The sequence below is a fragment of the Dendronephthya gigantea genome, unplaced genomic scaffold, assembly GCF_004324835.1.
Source record: "Dendronephthya gigantea isolate DGI-Jeju-01 unplaced genomic scaffold, DenGig_1.0 000014F, whole genome shotgun sequence".
Taxonomy (NCBI): Eukaryota; Metazoa; Cnidaria; class Anthozoa; order Malacalcyonacea; family Nephtheidae; genus Dendronephthya; species Dendronephthya gigantea.
The window spans coordinates 733,913-753,675 of record NW_021163024.1 but is presented as its reverse complement, the minus strand read 5'-3'; the positions used below and the strand labels follow the sequence as shown (position 1 = coordinate 753,675).

Here is a 19,763-nt window from a genome sequence, read left to right as displayed (position 1 = left end):
TATTTATTCCGATGTGTTGTGTGCGAAGATGTTCTTTATTTTATGAGAAAATTCTTGCACATTAATATGAAGAACCCGTGTTAAAATAATGTCAACATGTCAGTCCTCTCGCTTGAGTTCATTGAGCTTCTCAAGCCCGCTGACCTATGCCTGCGTTATTTATACTTCATGTAACAGTCACTACAGTTCTCCCCTTTTTGGATCACAGGAGGACTGGTCCGTTTCATTTGACTGGAGGGAAACCATAATAAGCTGGCTGCTGCCAGGCTGATCGGCCGGTCCTTGATTCGCCAATGCCTGCTGAAGATGGTTTAGGATCAGCCGTGTTTGGAGTCGGCATTTTCTTGGCATCGGAGGTGACGTCGGATTTTGCAGTGTCTGAAGTCGGTACTTTCTTGACATCAGAAGTGTGGCGCATAAAGCGTTGCCTATCGTTCTCGATTGTGACTGATCCCCTTTTACGGTTGTGACTCGGAACGTTGTCGTATGCCATGGAATGTCAGTTTACCTTTCTTTTCAGAGCGTTTGAGCACGGAATCACCCACTTTAATTGAATGATGGCGGGCTTTTGTCTTCCTGTCGTGGTACTCTTTGGAAGTTTTCTTACTTTTCCTATCATGCTAACGGTACTTCTTGTGGTCAATGGTCACGGACGTTGAGGTGAGGGATGGAAGTTTGTCTTGAATGCTGCGTCCAAACATGATGTCTGCCGGTGGCTGTCCGGTAACTGCGCCAGGAGTGGTACGGTACGCCAGTAGCCAGTCATTGATTCGGCGACTGCCGTCTTCACTACATTGTGACACTGCGGTTTAGCCTTTCTGCTTCTCCGTTGGCGCGCGGGTAACGAGGGGTTATCTTTCGGTGTTTCATTCAGATTTCTGCCATGAGGTTGGCGAACTGGAGGAGCAGAAGATTTTGGCATTGTCCGTGACTATTTCTTGGGAGAACCCGTACCGTGCAAAGATGCGTCGGAGACGTGGCTCCAGTGCCGTTGCTGTGATGTTTTTCATGATCTCTATCTCCAGTTACTGACTATAATAGTCCACCAAGACGAGTAGATTTTCTCCAGTGGGAAATTGGCCGGTGAAGTCTATTCCTACGAGGAGCCAGGGGGCTCTGGAAGGGGGGGGTTAGTGGTGCGTAGACGGGCTTTCGTTTTCCCTATACCCTGGTGTCCTGATGTGCAAGATCCAAAACCCGATGTTGTAAGGCGTGAGGGATCACTATATGACGGCTGCGAAGGAGAACGTCCTGTGAGGTGGTAAGTTCGTTCCAATGAGGGTAGAAATTAGCGAGGTCCTTACTCCAAGAACCCGACTGTAGGGCTGCGAGGACGGCCTGAAGGGTCGTGTCCTTGGCTGTGGCTTTCTGACCTTGTTCGAGGGTACACGCCCTTGTGAGATAGGAGGAAATAATGGCATTGATTACCCGAGTGTCTTTGCGCTCGCTGGAGCTGACGTGGGCACGTGGTGGGGTCGGTTGTCGAGAGAAAACGTTCGCCGGATTCTTCGGGCCGGGTTCGTACCAGAGCTGGAAGTTGAGATGTTGAATGCGTAAGGCCCATCGTTCGATGGTTAGGGGAGGGCGGGACCAAGGCTTGTACAGACCCAGCAGAGGTTTGTGATCAGTAATGACGGTTAAATCGGCATCACCGCTTAGGTAATGGTCAAATTTTAAACAACCGAATTTGACGCCGAGAGCTTCCCTTTTGATCTGGCTGTATCGGCGTTCCACATCCCTGAGGGAGCGGCTGGCATAGGCAACTGGGCGGGAAGAGCCATCAGGTTGAATCTGGCAGAGAATGGCTCCGAGTCCCAAAATTTTTTTCGAACTTCGAAATGCCGAGGGGACTACTTCATGACCGCTGCGCCAGAATCTGACCGAAATCTGTAGTCCGCATTATCATAGCATGTAAAAATGTTATTTTGTGCTTTATTTTTGTCAATGAGACGAAGTCAGGGCATCACTTGACATTGAATTTAAACCGAGGGGAGTTTAAACGTTGGAAGCATTTCCTTTTAGTACAATTCTGCTTCATTTTTATCTTGTCATTTTTACATATAATATCAAATCAGTCTTCCACGAAAACAGGACATCCCACAACCGCGGATGACACATCTTCTTTAGTTGGGCACATGCAAACCATGCAGACGTTACGTTTCAGTCTATCATTTGATAAACTTTAATCCAGTATGAGAGGCATTTCCCCGAAAAAAAATTCTACCAATTTTTATCTTTTCACTTCCCTACAGAAGGAAGTCAATTTTTACATGAAAATAAATCTTCCAGGAAAACCGAACATCCCACGACCGCAGATGTTAATTACGAGGACTCGGCTTCTTTATTCGGGAAAAAATTATATCAAAACTGCGAAGTTGGTTGCAACGGTCTGGCAAGTTTTTGTAAAACTGCAAAGTTGGTTTCAAGTTTTTGTATTGTTGACGGAAATGGCTATCATCCATGCGTATTTATAATATATGTAACTTGAATACTATGTTTAAATACGTTTGATCAAATGTTGTGTCCTTAACTTGAGAAGATTTTGTCTATTCTAAGCAGCCGATTTGTCTATTTTAAGCATACCTCGCAATCGAACGTGGTCGAGCAGCTTTGACTTCGCAAAAAACAGCACTGGTTACAGATGGAAAATCAAAGACTTCCCAAAGCCCGTTGGCAAAACACACATCACAACTTTTTGTAAATAAGTATTTTCCAGGCAAAGAACTTGCTTTGGTTTTAATATAACTTCTTTGTATACAAAGCTATTTAAAATAGCAAATTCTAAACAAGTTTTAAGGTTATGTAGTCCAGCATCGATGACGCTCTCGTGCTTGTTTATGTAGTGGTTGCCTGCGAACAGGCTAACGAAGTGTAACACGATACTCTCACCTCGCCCCCAAAGGAATTCAATTTAGCCTCGGTCACATGACCAGCTCCGAGGTTGCCGATGAACATTCAATCAGGTGTAACTCGACGATGTAACTTTTGCCACAACTTGGGATGTAAAATATTTCTCACTTTGAGCCTCCCTTGTATGCAAGTTTTGACTTGTGGTTGGCCTGGCTCTCGAAAAAAACATTCAGTGACATTCTGAAGCCTTGATGAAAGGTTTGACCGATCGGAAATTTAAGTTGCTCATTTTCAGAATATTAGACTTTGATTTCCTATTATATTGTAGCCTATATTACTATATTGATTTATATATGACTGCATGACATTTTTACTTATAATCATGATCAAATCCTTCAACGACTTACGATTATACACGAGCAAGAGCAATTGCTAATTGAAATATCCGAGAGGTGAATTTATTCTGATCCGTTTGTTTAATTTAATAATTTAACACGGGGGTATTGTAACATAAGAAAGCAAGGCAGAGTTAGACTGTAAGCATTTTCGTTAATGTGCTTTAGACTAATTTCCTATCTGAGCGATAAAAAGAAAATTTTCTGAAAGAGCTTGCCAAAATTAGTAAAACTGCCAAGTTTGGCTGCGAATTGTTGTAAATTAGGGAAAAATATAGCCATGCGAAGTTGTCGAATTTTGTATACTTTTGTATTACGGCTGGATGTTTGTAACTAATTTAGTTAATCATTTCCACACGTAATACAAAAGTATACAAATTTGCCAACCTCGCATGGCTATATTTTCTCTAATTCACCAAATTTCACAGCCAAACTTTGCATTTGCACTAATTCAAGTACGCTCTTTCAGTTGTGGATGGTTGTCCAATACTGTTGCAAGCATACGGGTCGTTCGTTTCGTAAATTTTTTTATACGGATGGTAAAGTGGTTTAGGCATTTCTATTCGTGAGAAGTAAGCAATCATTCGCACGATTAGTATCTTAGTTTACGATCCGTAAATAGACTATGTCGATTCGTAAACGCATTTTGCCGACTAGAACATGAGGCATGGAAACTAGCGTGTGTCTAAGGCGTAAACAGCTGTATCCCCAAACAGACTGTGTCCATTTGTAAATAGGGCAAGTTGTGTCTATAAGATAAGGCGATGAAGAGATTGTCGATCCGTACCATTGGTATCGAATGGATCGTTGGTTTACGATCCGTAAACAGATTTTGTCCATTGGTAAAAAGGAGATGTGCGAAGCTACAGACCCCTCTAAAGCTTGTCGATCCGTACCATTGGTATCGAATGGACTGTTCGTTTACGATCCGTAAACAAACTGTGTTGATTCGTAAATATAGGGAAGATGTGTCTGGAATAGGCCTCTGAAAAGCTTGTCGATCCGTACCATTGGTGTCGAATGGACTGTTCGTTTAGGATCCGTAAACAGACTGTGTCGATTCGTAAATAGGGCATGATGTGTCTAGGACAGGGCTCTCAAAAGCTTGTCGATCCGTACCATTGGTGTCGAATGGACTGTTCGTTTACGATCCGTAAACAGACTGTGTCGATTCGTAAATATAGGGAAGATGTGTCTAGGATAGGGCTCTGAAAAGCTTGTCGATCCGTACCATTGGACCAATGGCATTGGTATCAAATGGACTGTTCGTTTACGATCCGTAAACAGATTTTTGTCCATTTGTAAATAAAGTAATTTAACTAAGGTTTGTCTCCGAAAAGGTGTCGATCGAAAACAATTTGTGATAAAGATACGTTTAAATTAACGCTGTTCCTTTTCAATAACGGCTGCCCTCCTTATGTCATTTTCGAATGGATTGTTTCGTCGCTATAGTAGCTACCTATAACAAGTCTATTTTAATATCGTAGCTAGAGATTTGCCAGGCGGAAAACGACTTCTTATGATAAATATGCCCAACATAATTATAAAACCAACATAATTATAAAATTATGAAAGCCATCAAAACAATTCAGAGTTTAAAAAAATACATTTCTAACGTTTTGTCTTAAAAAGTTTTAACTTAAAGACATCTCTATTTTATTAATAGACATATCTTGTGAAGTTGTGTGCTATGTATAATGCATTAACATTTTGCAGATTTTAATAACAACGCATGTTACATTGCTCGTATTTTTCTTGAGAACGAAGGATCAATATCATATATAATTAGACTATTGTATTGATAGGAATATCTTGGGTACCATAATATTACATTGAAGTGATATCTAGCGGGGTTTTTTAGCAATGCGTGTTTTGATTTCATACTCCAAGGGAATCTATGTCTATGCGTATAGCGGTTGGTAAATGAAAGTTTTCCATTAAAAATATACATGCACTATTTAATCGTTACTGGGTTTTTTTTGAGAACGAGGAATGTTAGCTACATATAAAAATTAACACTCATATACAGGCAAATACAGGCAGTTATCTTGATTGCTGCATGCATGCATGTATTTATAGTAAAGTAAAGCTTTGTGATGTATGACGCATATACAGTTATTGCATGCGGGGGAACATTGCATGCATGCAGGTTTTATCGAGAATGCTTGTGTTTGGTCGCTTTTATCGAGAATGCGCGTATATCGCTCGTTTTTGTCTTGAGAACGAGGAATGCTACATATACCTATATAGTGTTCTATTTTACTGATAGATATGCATATCTTGTGCGCTATATATATTGCAGTGATATCTTGTGGCTTTTAATAACAACATGTTATATTGCTCGTGTTTTTCTTGAGAACGAGGAATATTATATATCAGTAAATAGTCTATTTAATTGATAAGGCATATCTTGGGTAAAATATATTGAAGCGGTATCTAGCGAGTTATTTTTAAAAACTCGTGTATTGGTATCGTCCTCAAAAGGGATTTAAGCGTATAGCGGAAACGGTGTTATTTACGATTGGTAAATGCACGTTTTCCATTCGTACGGTTGGTACGGATGGTACGAATCGACAGTCGTTTTGTGTATGGGAATATCGTACTCCACAGGGGGTTAGACGTATAGCGGAAACGGTGCTGTGATGAATTTTTTACGATTGGTATATGAACGTTTTTCATTCGTACGGTTGGTACGGATTGAACGAATCGACAGTCGTTTCGTGCGTGTATGCGGATATCGTACTCCAAAGGAGCGCACTCGTTAATAAATTTACAAATGGTAACTGGGTTTTTTCCATTCGTACGGTTCGTACGTCCCCTTACAAAAATTTCACATAACGATTTCACATATGAAATGTTTCATATATGAATGAAACCTTATGTGGAATTGAAACACTTCATATATGAAAATTTCACATGTGAAATTGTTTCGTATGTGAAAATTTCACATGTGAAATTGTTTCATATATGAAAATTTCACATGTGAAATTGTTTCATATGTGAAATATTTCATATATGAAACCTTGTGTGGAATTGAAACACTTCATATATGAAAATTCCACATGTGAAATCATTTCATATATATGATTTTTACCCAAGAATATTTCATATATGAAAAGATTTCAAAAATGAAATGTTTCACATATGAAATAGTTAGAAGATAATAAAATGGCTGCATGAGTGAATTTCAATGTATGGATTGAACATTTATTGGATTAAAACTTAAGAGGGTTTATACAATAAAAATCTAAATACAAAAGTTAATCATTTTAAATACATACACATATTTACGTATACAATTAAAAAAAACAATTTGGCTAACATTTAAAGAAGAACACTTATCAAGTTCAATTATTATTTTTCCTTTGCATGCCATTTTTTCATGATTTCATCCTTCATCTGTTTGCACACAGCATTCCTTTTCACTATCTTTGCTGCTCTGCCTCACACATTCTAATAAAAAGTAAATATATCAGTTTATTCAAATGCACTTAGGTTATCTCACTTTCAAAATTATTATAAACTAATTTCATCATACAAGACTATTCCTAGCAACACAAATTTTTACCAGCTTTATCACAACTTTAGTATATAAAGCTTCTATGGCTAAGGGAAAATCATGCCAGTTGCTATTAATCATAATATAAATATAGAAAAGGTATATACATACCTTTTATCATTTAGCCAGATCAAGTTGTTTGTCTTTATTTTCCTTGCCAGCCGAAGACAGATGATTCCTGGTGTGTTTCTAACTCAATGGCTGCCAACAGTATATTTGTCTATTTTTATTCATTTTTGGCTTGGTCCACTTCAACCCAAGCAGGTGGTGTAGGCATCAACTAAGAGCAAAAAAAATAATTGTGTTACTATTATACAATGTATTTGTATACTAGTTCTTACAGATTTTGTCAATATGTTATTAGCATTCATTCAATAGGCCATGATGTGCAATGGACACAAGTCTATCTTTGAAAGACCAAAGTTCTTGTAAAGTTCAATTACCAGATCATGCAGCTAATAGGTCATTGTAAAAAAAAACAAATGAATGACCAATACATTATTTGCAACATTATTTTGCAACAACAGTACTCTGGTCAGTTCATTGTGAACAAATCTTAATTTTCAGCTAATTGAAAACCACAAAATTTTAAAATCTAATCCCACTGATTGTCATTCCTGGTGATTGATGACTGTATGCAATGATTTTGAGTCAGACTCAGACAAGACATGGCTTTCCCATCTGACCCATCAATACTTATACTTTCATGTGTAAAAAATAACATAAGTCATAAGGAACAATATAAATTCCCTCGTATTTTCATATTACTGTTATATGAAAAAGGATTAAGAGTAATCAATATAAATTGAACAAATTGCCCGTGATTCATCTGTGATTACCGTGATTTATATATAATGTATATAATCAAGTCAAGCTGATCAACACAAACACAATAAAATACCTGACAACTTCTTTAAAACCATTCTTTAGACCACATGAACACAGCTTAACCACAGCTTAACCACATGTCCCATTTATATCTATATTTGGACTATTCCACACGGATATATATTAAATTTTTACGCGAAAACAAGTTTCCCAAACCATATTTACGAAAGCCAGCAGAAAGTTTGAGACGTGATGTAATATGAGACGTTCTTCCGAAGCACGGACCGTTTACGAGCAATGCCGACTAATCCGATCGAGGACTCTTCGGGTAGTAATCGGGTCATCCTCGCTCCCAGGCGCTTTAAATAAAATAAATACAAGAACACTACAGGCTTTAGTGGGATTTGACCAGTAAACACGTTTGACAGTCCAATTAAGAATTTGAGATGCAACTGCATCACGAATTTTGAGATACAACTTGTGTTGCCCGCTTCTTGTAACGTCCCTGTAGCGACCAAGGCATTTCATAAACAGCTTTGCGCTCGAAAGTAATTTCCTAGGTAACCAAATTCCTTTTATATCAAAACCCAGATGGGTAATATGTTAAAATACGCAAAAGTGTTATGAAAATGAAGACTGATAAATTATGAACTTTTTACAATCTCACGTGTGAAAGAAATTTCATATTTATGAAATTTACTTTTCACATTTGAAGGTGAAATTTCATATGTATCAGCTTTTAATTATTCATATGTGAAACAAATTTCACATGTGAAGCTGGCATTTCATATATGAAATTTATTTTTCACATGTACAGGTGAAATTTAATGACATGAATGGTGACCATTTAAATCATTTTATTACTTAGGAAGCCAAAATTTCATGTATGAATCGTTTTACTTATAGGAAAACGTAATATAAAAAAATAAATTAAAATTCATATGTGACAGTAGCAATTCATATTATGAACTTTATTTTCCACACGTGAACGTAAAATTTCATATGATATTTAAAAAAATTCATATGTGAAAAACCAAAATTTGACAAATGAAACAAAAATTTCATATGTGAAATTAGCACTTCATATATGAAAATTCACCTTTCACATGTAAAACTAATAAACGTCATACACGGTATAAATTATTTGATTGGAGACGCCAAAATTTCATGTACGAATCGTTTTACATATAGAAAAACTTCATTAAAAATTAATTTAAATTCATATGTGAAAGTAGCAATTCATATTATGAAATTTATTTTTCACATGTGAACGTAAAATTTCATATGATATTTAAATAATTTCATATGTGAAACTAAAATTTCATATATGAAACAAAAATTTCATATGTGAAACCAAAATTTCATATGTGAAACCAAAATTTCATATGTGAAACTAGCATTTCCTATATGAAATTTACTTTTCACATGTGAAAATAAACGTCATACACAATTTAAATTATTTCATCGGAGAAGCCAAAAATTTCATGTATGAATTGTTTTTTTACACAGGAAAACTAATATTAAAAAAAATAAAATTCATATATGAAAGTCACTTTTCTTATGTGAAAATCAAATTTCATATATGAAGTCTTTCATTTCATATATGAAAATGATCATTTCATATATGAAACTCCTATTTCATATGGGAAATGTTATGTGAAATTTGTAAGGGTCAGTCGGGATTCAGTCCATTTGTATGTCCCGTTTTACCATCAGTATCGATCCGTGAAAAGTGTCACGAAACGAAAATGTAGTTTACGAATGGTGAAAGGTGGTCAATCCGTATGCATGCGACAGTATTGGACATGTATGGATGCAGTTGTGATGATTTATTTTCTTATTATTACTTCGATCAAGTCACCATTAGAATGCCGGCATTAATTCTTATATTATATTTCGATCGAGTTGTTTTTGGCGAAAATATTATTTGTGGAAATACGATTCACCAAAATCCTGTGCTTGTATGTATAAATAAATTGATTAATTTGGGTCGACGCTTTTTTCGACCCGTTATTTCATTATTTCAGTACACTTCAACAATCAAAATATACATTCTTACCAAAAAAGCTTGTCTCTCTGTCGTCAGGATTCAAAGGCTTGCATTGTTGACGATTACATCCTTCTTCGAGTATTATAAGGTCTGAACGTGACATCGACTTTTATACATGTGTGCTTATGTAAGCCCGGAAGAGTGTGATAGACATTTCCTCGTAATACAATTCCTGGTTATTTCCGTCACATGACCTTCATTCAGAAGGAAACCTAAACCTTGGAGACATTTTCTCGCAGTACAATCCCTGGTTTTTTCCATCACATGATCTTTAAACGGTGGCCCAAAAGGGCCATAGCATAAATACAAATAAATCAACGCATTCATTATTAAATGCAAACGAACAATTATACACACAATGCAAACAAATAGTCAAAACGCAAATAAAAATAGTCGCAACGCAAACAAATGGTCAAAACGCAAGTAAAAATAGTCAAAACGCAACTAGAAATAATCACAACGCCGTGTTGAAAGCGAATCCTTCCCTTCCTACTACCACCTTTTGGGCAATTTTGATAGAAGCTCGCGTTCGGCCTCCAATTAAATGCGTTTCCAAATAGGTTTATAAGTTCCAACCAAATTAACCAGTTTCAATGCAGGTATAAATTCCAATAATGATAAAAATACAGTTAAATACTATAAATTGCCAGCGAGTTCTCTTTAAGGGTATTCAACTGCGTGCGAAAAGGTTAAATGGCTGATTCTTCGAAATTTAAAATGCCGGCTTTCATTTGCTGCAGCAATCTAAACGGAGTCGATGGTTGACATTCTCACTGGATAGAACTACACTCGGCGGAACTTGTATGAGACGAAAAAAGTTGGTTCGGCTAAAACCCAAAAGACATCATTTTTTGTTCAACTTTTGACTTTAATAATGCACTATTCGTTCGGAAAATTATCGAACGATCAAATATAGTCGGTAAAAGGTTACGAATTGAGATATATATATATATATATATATATATATATGTATATATATATATATATATATATATATATATATATATATATATATATATATATATATATATATATATATATCTTAAATTTCGAAGAATCAGCCATTTAACCTTTTTTCACGCAGTTGAATACCCTTAAAGAGAACTCGCTGGCAATTTATAGTATTTAACCGTATTTTAATAATTATTTGGAATGCTATACCTGCATTGAAACTGGTTAATTTGGTTGGAACTTATAATCCTATTGAAAAACGCATTTAATTAGAGGCCGAACGCATGCTTATATCGAAATTGCCCGAAAGGCGGTAGTAGGAAAGGTATTTGTACTTGCGTTTTGACTATTTGTACTTGCATTGTGACTATATTTGTATTTGCGTTTTGACTATTTGTATTTGCATTGTGACGAAACACTTCTATCGTTTTGTAAGTTTGTAACTTTACTAACTTTTATAGCAACTGTACATAATTTAATCCGAGATTTAATCGAAGTTGGGGGAGGAAACCATGTTCTTTATGCACTAGATAGACCTCAGAATCCTGACTTTATTCTGCAAAATCTTACGCGGAAAATGCAGGAAATCACATTTGCGGGTCGCAAATTTTTTAAAAAATTTTTGGAGGGGCATGCCCCCGAACCCCCCTAGTATGGCACACGCCTTCGGCGCTCGCATCTCGGCTCTCCAAAACAGTGATCCTGGCTACGCCGCTGCTTAATCACCACAAAACAATTTCCCCTTTTCGATTACGCGCTGCTATGAGTGGAAATCAACTTATCAACTTGCCTAAATTATGTGAAAGCTGTTAAAGTTTCGTCATAGTACCCAAGCAGGAAATGGTGTTTCAGCGTTTGTACGTTCCAAAATACCGGGGGAGCAGACCCTTGGACCATGAAATTTAACTTGTTCCATTCGGAAACTTTATTCTATACCCAAAGATATATATTTTGTGCCAAAATATTTACAACTAAATAAAACAAAACAAATCTATCGTGTTTACAAAAATCGTCAGACCTCTGTGGAGGAGCGGGTACGATCAACATCTACTGTAAACTTTTCTAATGCCATTTGATGATTTGATGAAACCATTGGTACCTCGGTCCTCCGCAGGCGCTAGGGAGTATTTCGGGCGATTTCGGACGCCATATTTGCCCGAAAAGGGCCTGCGGAGGAGGTAGAAACATTGTATCTACATATTTATGTAATCTGTTGTCTGTGGGAATGAAAATGAAATGTGAATATTAATAGTGGAAGCACTAGTTGTTACGAAATACGAAAAGTTGTTATTGCAAATTTTTGCAATTCGGAAATGTCACGTTATTATCTGTGAATAAATAATTAAATATCGTACAAAAGAAGATCGCCTATTTTCTTTTAAATGAGGGATCGTTTGCTAGAAAAATACGCAAAGAAGAAAGAAATGCTCTAGAGGGACTACGACTTTCACAAGTATATCATCCGGAAATGCAATAAATGAATGTTTGTGTGACCTTACAAGAACGTTCAGTATGGCGGCGCATTTTATGCAGAACACTTGGCATTGTTTGTCAAAATACAATTGAAAGGATTTGAAACTACTTTTCAATCAAATCAAGAATGGAATGCGGTGTTTTGTAGCAAGACATTTTCGACTAGGGGTAATCTAGTAAGACATAAAAGAACCCACACAGGAATCAAACCTTACAAATGTGATATTTGCGAGGGAAGGTTTTTTCGATCATCCCACTTAGAGGAGCAAAAAAACGCACACGGGTGAAAAACCATTTCAATGTGATGTATGTAACAAGAAATTCACACGATCTGGCCACCTTATGTACATAAGAAAACACACAGTGTGGAAAAACCCTATGAATGTGGTATTTGCAAGCAGAGATTTTCTCTCATGACTGATTTGGCTGACCATAAAAATAAACATGCTGAAGAAAAATATGAATGTGACATTTGCCATCAAGTATTTACCCAGTCTGGTGCTATTACAAGACACAGGAGAATACACACAGGAGAAAAACCATATAAATGCGACATTTGCCAGCAGACATTTGCTCGGGCTAATTCCTTAAGGAGACATTCATTAACGCATACAGGAGAGAAACCTTATAAATGTGATGTTTGCCAAGAAAGGTTTTCTCGATCAAGTAATTTGGCACGTCACATGATAAGAAAGCATTCTAAAGAAAAAACTGAAAGTGATGTTTCCAACCACAGGCAGTATACCTCGCCTAAAATAAGATTGAATGAGGCAGGAAAGTATGAATGTGAGACTCACCAGGAAAAAAATATGTGTCCACCTGAGAATTAAGAGGTAGTGCTAAAAAGGACTCTACTCAAAAGGTTTATGCACATACAACTTCCTGATTGCAAATGCTTGATGCAACACATTAAGAAGGAGTGTGATATCTCATATGGCCAGAGCACCAGATTGATGTCTGCTCTGAGGAATTGCAACTGAAGACACAGCTTACCAACATTGGGTATGTCTGCTCTTTGTGTGGTATTGCATTCAATACTCTTGCAGAATTAGAAATCATTTTATACTCATAACATAGAATAGGTTTGTAAACTTCAAATATAGATTAATCATTGGTGTGTAACTTAACTTTTCTGACCACTTGATATTAGGAAAAGCAACAGGAAACATTGTCCAAGTGCCACATGTTTTTTACCCCTTTAAATTGGCTTGATGAGTATGGGGCTTTTTACAGTTACAGTATACCACTGTTAAGTTGTGTTACATTCAGTTAATCAAACCATGCACTTTTGATCTAAAATACTACCACTGGTGTGAAGACACAGCTTACCAACATTGGGTATGTCTGCTCTTTGTGTGGTATTGCATTCAATACTCTTGCAAAATTAGAAAATCATTTTAATACTCCTAACATAGAATAGGTTTGTCAACTTTCTAATTATAGATTAATCATTGGTGTGTAACTTAACTTTTTTGACCACTTGATATTAGGAAAAGGAACAGAAAACAAGTGCCACATTGTTTTTCAAACGTCTTGGCTTAATGAGTATAGGCTTTCAGATTTAGTTGAATGTAGCACATTCAGATTTAGTTGAATGTTATACATAAAATGATGTTGAAAATGGTTCACAAGGCTAACATAATGAGATGAATCATTGATAAAATTGTATTCAACTTAAAGAAAAGTTCAAAGTTTTTGAGTAGTGGACCTGCATTGTAACAAATTCATTGTCATTTTAAACTCAAACTTTTATGCCTTTAAAATGGGACTAGCAAGTATTAAGTTACCATTACAGTACACCAATGTTAAGTTGTGTTACATTCAGTTAATCAAACCATGCACTTGTGATCTAAAATACTACCACCAAAGCACTTGTTTTTCATTTATCAGAATAGACATTATATAATATTTGATTGCTCTCAACCAATCCTCATCCAATAATTTTATGCTAATAATACATATAATTATACTAGCAGAAAGTAATAAGTAATAATCTCCAAGTCACTTGACTTTTTATACTATGTACTATTAATCACTGCGAAAGTCGCAGCCAGGACGTTGGATGCCTCCCACAACACACACTGCGTGCCTGGAAAAGCCTATAGCCTCGTCGAAGTGTAAGATGGTCACATGTCGTAAACTGAGAAGTATAGTCAAGAGCTATCTATATTTGAATCTATATATGAATGTATATATCATGAAAAATGATAGATTAGATTGAAATATGATCACATTGTATTGTATTGTATTTGTATTGTATTCTCTCAATGGAATTTCGTGGTCGCAATTCCTCATCCTGCGTTTATCCATACAATTGACGGCTAAAAAGATAGGAATGTAGGATTTATCAGCGTTTTATGCAGAATATAGAGTTGACGCTAATAGGCCGTAGGATGAGCATCCAAAAGATGCAATTCCGTTGCACCCCTCGTGAAACTACATAATTTTCACATGAATCAATAGATAAAAACTTACTTTATCAGAATCCGTCGCTCCCCAAGTGAAACAGGTGCACAAATGGGAAAAAAATCCCTCCAAAGTTTGCTATATTCGCGCTTCGAAATATTCGAACCGCCATTGTTTTAGTAGCAAATACGCATGCGCTTGTCAGCCAAACTCGCACTGCGCACGCGCAGACAGGAAAAATGGATTTTCCCTGTGGGTTTTCCCCGATTTCCCGTGTAAAAATAACAAAATAAAATCACGGAATAAAGATCAAACCTTGTAATATTAACGAATAAATACACACACAATAAATATTGTTAAAACACATTGTACATTTTGCTTGCTCATATGCTAAATCACTTCAATTTATTGGCTATTGTTTCAAAATACCGTTTTAACGTATAATTCTACTTATTAACATCTTAATTCAATAAAAATTTGTGAGGTAAAAAACCCACCTGTATCAAACAGGACGGAGAATATATAAATATACATACAACTCACACAATCAAGAAACAAGTTAAATATTTCGCTTAAATATAGCCTTGGCCAAACGCAGCAAGAAACATTGTCGCGAAAATATTCGTGATTTTCAATGTTTGCTCCAATGTCTCCCTGTCTCCCACATCTGGAAACATTGGCTTTTAATGCAGAAACAAAATTTGCTTCCCGAAAAGCAAAAATATTTCCTACCAAATTTGGCAGAATCATTGGATATATTCATCTGTGCAAGGGCAGTTTCATGGCACAATACAAATGAGTGTGACATGCAATGTCCAAAGCCACTCAATAGAGAAATTACTGAGGCTGAACCTGTCAGTTGTCTAAGTGCCATGGCAAGTGCTATGCTCTTGGGTGTAGGATTCCTTCCCCCAGATGCTAAATTCACAAGGTCTTGTACAATTGATGTTAGTTTGGAACTGTTCTTGCCCTCAATTGGCACGTACTCACTTAAAGTTGGCTCTGAAGAGAATCCACAAGTCCAAGCCAATACATTAAAAAGTTCACATGGAACCACTTTTTGCACATTATCCATTGTCAAATCAGATGCCAATGGTGGCCAAGGAAGATTCAGTTTTGGTATATCTTGGACCTTTTGGCGAAGAATCAATGCAGCATTGTATAGAATTTGTAACTCATTGACTTTAGAATTTCCCTCAGTTTCTGTGTTGGAATTCAGATCATCATCATTAATGGTACCGGTATAGCTCTCTTCATCAAAGTCTTCATCGTTGTTTTCTGACTTGTTTGACATATGTTCCTCAACCAATTCGGAAGAATCCAAATTTTCCACATATACAATCTCACTAACATTTCTCATTTTCGGTACATAGAACACAAGTTGGGGATAACTTTTCATCAGTCGTTGCTTGAGTTTAAAAGCTCTATATTTAGATGCATCCACATTCTCGGTGTCCTTAGCAATGATAACAAATTTCTCCAGCAAATCTTTCATGTACCTTATTTGCTTATTTGCGATGACCTCAGTCTCGATTACTTTCTTACAGAAGACATCATAAGACTTCTCGTACACTGTAGATCTTTCAGTCTCCAATTGCTTCTTTGTCTCTCTGGTGAGAAAATTTGTATAATTGCAGTAGCAAACTTTGTGATAGCGGACGTCCAGTGCTACACAGTCTTTCCCCCGGATTTGCACGAGTATCCGTTCATCATTCTTTCTCTCGGCAGCTGTACGTAGAAGACCAGCATCAATTGTTTCTGCCAACATGAGTGGGGTTCTTCTTCTCTTCTTAGTCACCTGGTGTGAACAAAACTATTAAACTAAATATCTGCTAATAACACAGTTGGATGTTTGTAGCATTAGAAACTACTTTACCCTAAGCCTAAATAAACTTATTTGACCACAATTCAAGATATTTTAAAACCAAACTCGAGAATGCTGTGCTACTAGTGCACATTGCACTAGCTACTAGTGCACATTGCACTAGTATAATTATATCTATCAAAATGACCATACCTTGTCTAGTGAGAACCAAGAGGAATCTCTTCCACAAACAATACATATCTCTGGAAGTACATGCTCGTTTCTTTTAGGCAGGGTCTTATTAACGTCTGCGACTGATTGTCGTGTAATTTTTCGCCTTGGTTCCATTGGTTCCACCTTCACATGTAGGCCTTTGGTAGGAGTTACAGTTTCAGAGCTAGTGCCTTTTCCTTTTTCTTCCTTTCGCTGTTGTCTACGGATCTTCTCTTCATCACAAAATCTCTTCCAGCATTTCATATGATGGTACCATTCTAAGTTAATGCTGTCAGGGTTCTTCTCCATGTATGAATTGACAGATCCGTCATCGATGTTTTCGTAAGATTTCTTAGCTATTTCAGCTTGTTGACATTTAAGTTTGGCCCATTTGGACCTACACTCAAGAAATTTCTTAAGCCTTTGGCGTGTAACTTTGCAAAGTTGCTCCGTAACGCCATCAAAATGAATAAAACATGAGGATATTCGAGTGTTATAAATATCTTCAGCCATGATTATTTTGCATAACTCGAAGCATGTGCGTGCTTATGCGCGTGCGCAGTGCGAGTTTGGCTGACAAGCGCATGCGCATTTGCTACTAAAACAATGGCGATTTGAATATTTCGAAGCGCGAATATAGCAAACTTTGGAGGGATTGTTTTCCCAATTGTGCACCTGTTTCGCTTGGGGAGCGACGGATTCTGATAAAGTAAGTTTTTATCTATTGATTCATGTGAAAATTATGTAGTTTCACGAGGGGTGCAACGGAATCCGTTTTCTAAGCATCTTTTGGATGCTCATCCTACGGCCTATAAAGGCTGCTTTCCACTGTCGCGTTTCTTGTACGTACGTACACGCACGTAAAACCATAGGCAGCCCAGACTTTGACTTGCGCGTGTGATACTCGCGCGCGTGTCGCGCTTACGTTGTTTACTTCGTCTATATATTATGACAAGGTAGGAAAGAGTTTATCAAAATATTACAGATATACCTTCGTAAATGTATAATTATCTAAAAAGTTACTTGAAGAAACGCCACAAAAACTACAGCCTAATAATTACCGATGATTAAACTACATTATCCTGCAGTTTTCATGTTTTTAAACAACATCTAAAGCCTTCAAATTAGCGAAATAAAACAGGAATTCATACGGAATTTTGAGAAAACTATCCGAGGGTCACTCCGCCTAAGGAAACGTCATCTTTTTTGAGATATTAACTAAACGCTCATTGGTTCTCATTGGTGGTCCTGCAGGTAAGCCAATGAGCGTTTAGTTAATATCTCAAAAAAGATGACGTTTCCTTAGGCGGAGTGACCCTCGGATAGTTTTCTCAAAATTCCGTATGAATTCCTGTTTTATTTCGCTAATTTGAAGGCTTTAGATGTTGTTTAAAAACATGAAAACTGCAGGATAATGTAGTTTAATCATCGGTAATTATTAGGCTGTAGTTTTTGTGGCGTTTCTTTAAGTAACTTTTTAGATAATTATACATTTACGAAGGTATATCTGTAATATTTTGATAAACTCTTTCCTACCTTGTCATAATATATAGACGAAGTAAACAAGGTAAGCGCGACACGCGCGCGAGTATCACACGCGCAAGTCAAAGTCTGGGCTGCCTATGGTAAAACTTAAAAAGCTTCTAAGAAGATCAAATCAACAGAATCCAACCGTATCCATCAACTCAATCGTCGATTTGATCATAGGATTTGATAACTATCATTTAATGGCGCCTAATTTAACGTTAAAAAACGCGACAATGGAAAGCCGCCCTATATAAGTACCTTGTGGGATAAATTTTATTTGGTCAATGAATTTTAACTTTTTATCACGGCTAAGGATTGAATCACCTTCCGAAGCCGCAGCTGAAGTTAACGAAATAAACTCTGTGCACGTCCATAATAATTAAACAGGTGTCTTACCTTATACATATCCCACTAGCATTTATTTCACCAAGCTTTTGTATATCCAGCGGATTTTTGTAACAACTGAAACCACAATCACAGACGCCATTAATGTTCCATGGTCCTCCACATTTCTCTCCTTTGATTTTGGCACAGGCAGCGCAACAACCGCAAACATCCCGAGTTAATCCTCCTTTGCAGTTAAGCTCGGATAATGAAAGACAAGTTACTTCCTCACATGAGAGGCAACTGAGAGCTCGAGTTGTTGCGAGAATAGCTGACAAAGCAAAGGCAGTAAGGATGATCGTCTTCATTGTTGGTAGTTAGTGAAATGTCTAAGTGCGAAAATAAAAACCCATATACACTGTGCACGATATTAGCTTTGCAAGTTAAGTACATTACAGTCAATTTATCGGCACGGCACGGCTAAAATGGGTACCCTCGGCCCTATTTTACACGTGCTGTGCCAATAATAAATCGACTCACTATATATTTGTAAAATTGCATTCATATGAAACCGTGGGTCAGCCCGGCTCTGGCGAGATCCTGCCTGAACGAAGCGAGATTCCCAGGATTGTAGATATCATGCATCATGTGCCTAAAATATACAGAAAAGCTTGGATATTTTACCTGATTTCTCTTGATTCTCGTATAGTATTTTTGCTATAAAGTCTTTTTGCTATAATGCCACCAGCATCTGAAAATATACTGGCAACGTCGATGAGTAAACCATCTTTTATATACGAGTAAATCAATATGTAACTTGGAGGAAATACTTTCTTGCGTATATTTATTGCCAAGGCAACTGTCGTCTAACTAATATCTCATATCATTATTCTCAAGCTTTATTTATTGCCCACTTGTTCTCAAGTGCTTTGTCGTAATATTAAAACGGAAAGAGGAAATAACGTAACTACTTTGTTGCTTGTTTTTAACGTGTAACAGTTAATAGTAAAAAAAAATAATTGATAACATTATATAGTAGCTAGTATATAATTTGTGAGCTCCAAGAAAGCACAATCGCATAGGCATTTTGCCCTGCTATACAAACATGGGCGCCGGAACCACGGGGGAAGCTGCCCCCCACCCCTGCCTTTGCCTTACGGGGGCGAGCGAGGGCAGTCCTGTGCCCTTTGCTACCATATAAAAGTATCATAAATTCAACATTTAATCATGATGCCTACTTTTCGCTGTAATATTACTAAAAATGACTGGTAACTGGTAATATTACTAAAAATGCGTTCTCCCGTGGATTTGCAAGTTCGCATGTTCTGTAAATTTGAGTTTCCTCTTCGTGTGGTTGCTAAGGTAAAATGAATGTGCCCTTTT

The 19,763-nt window shown here is 36.9% G+C and overlaps 1 protein-coding gene and 1 long non-coding RNA gene across 2 annotated transcripts; both read right to left on the bottom strand.

Moving 5' to 3' along the window:
• Positions 1 to 6,498: 6,498 nt before the first annotated feature.
• On the bottom strand, positions 6,499 to 7,954 carry LOC114519828. Its single transcript, XR_003686619.1, has 3 exons — positions 7,706 to 7,954; positions 6,916 to 7,084; positions 6,499 to 6,698 (listed from the first exon to the last, which is right to left on the bottom strand). It is a non-coding gene; the product is annotated as an uncharacterized LOC114519828 (long non-coding RNA).
• Positions 7,955 to 14,863: 6,909 nt separating this feature from the next.
• On the bottom strand, positions 14,864 to 17,135 carry LOC114519683. The gene is made up of 2 exons (XM_028539853.1): positions 16,530 to 17,135; positions 14,864 to 16,310 (listed from the first exon to the last, which is right to left on the bottom strand). The coding sequence occupies exons 1-2, from the start codon at positions 17,040 to 17,042 to the stop codon at positions 15,144 to 15,146; spliced, it is 1,680 nt and encodes a 559-aa protein (XP_028395654.1). The 5' UTR covers positions 17,043 to 17,135; the 3' UTR covers positions 14,864 to 15,143.
• Between the last annotated feature and the right edge of the window lie 2,628 nt (positions 17,136 to 19,763).

Excerpts from the sequence above, each read along its gene's own strand:
- LOC114519683 (XM_028539853.1), bottom strand. The coding sequence starts at position 17,042 with ATGGCTGAAGATATTTATAACACTCGAATATCCTCATGTTTTATTCAT. Across the intron at positions 16,311-16,529 it reads CTTGGTTCTCACTAGACAAG|GTGACTAAGAAGAGAAGAAG; the intron begins GTATGGTCATTT and ends TGTTCACACCAG.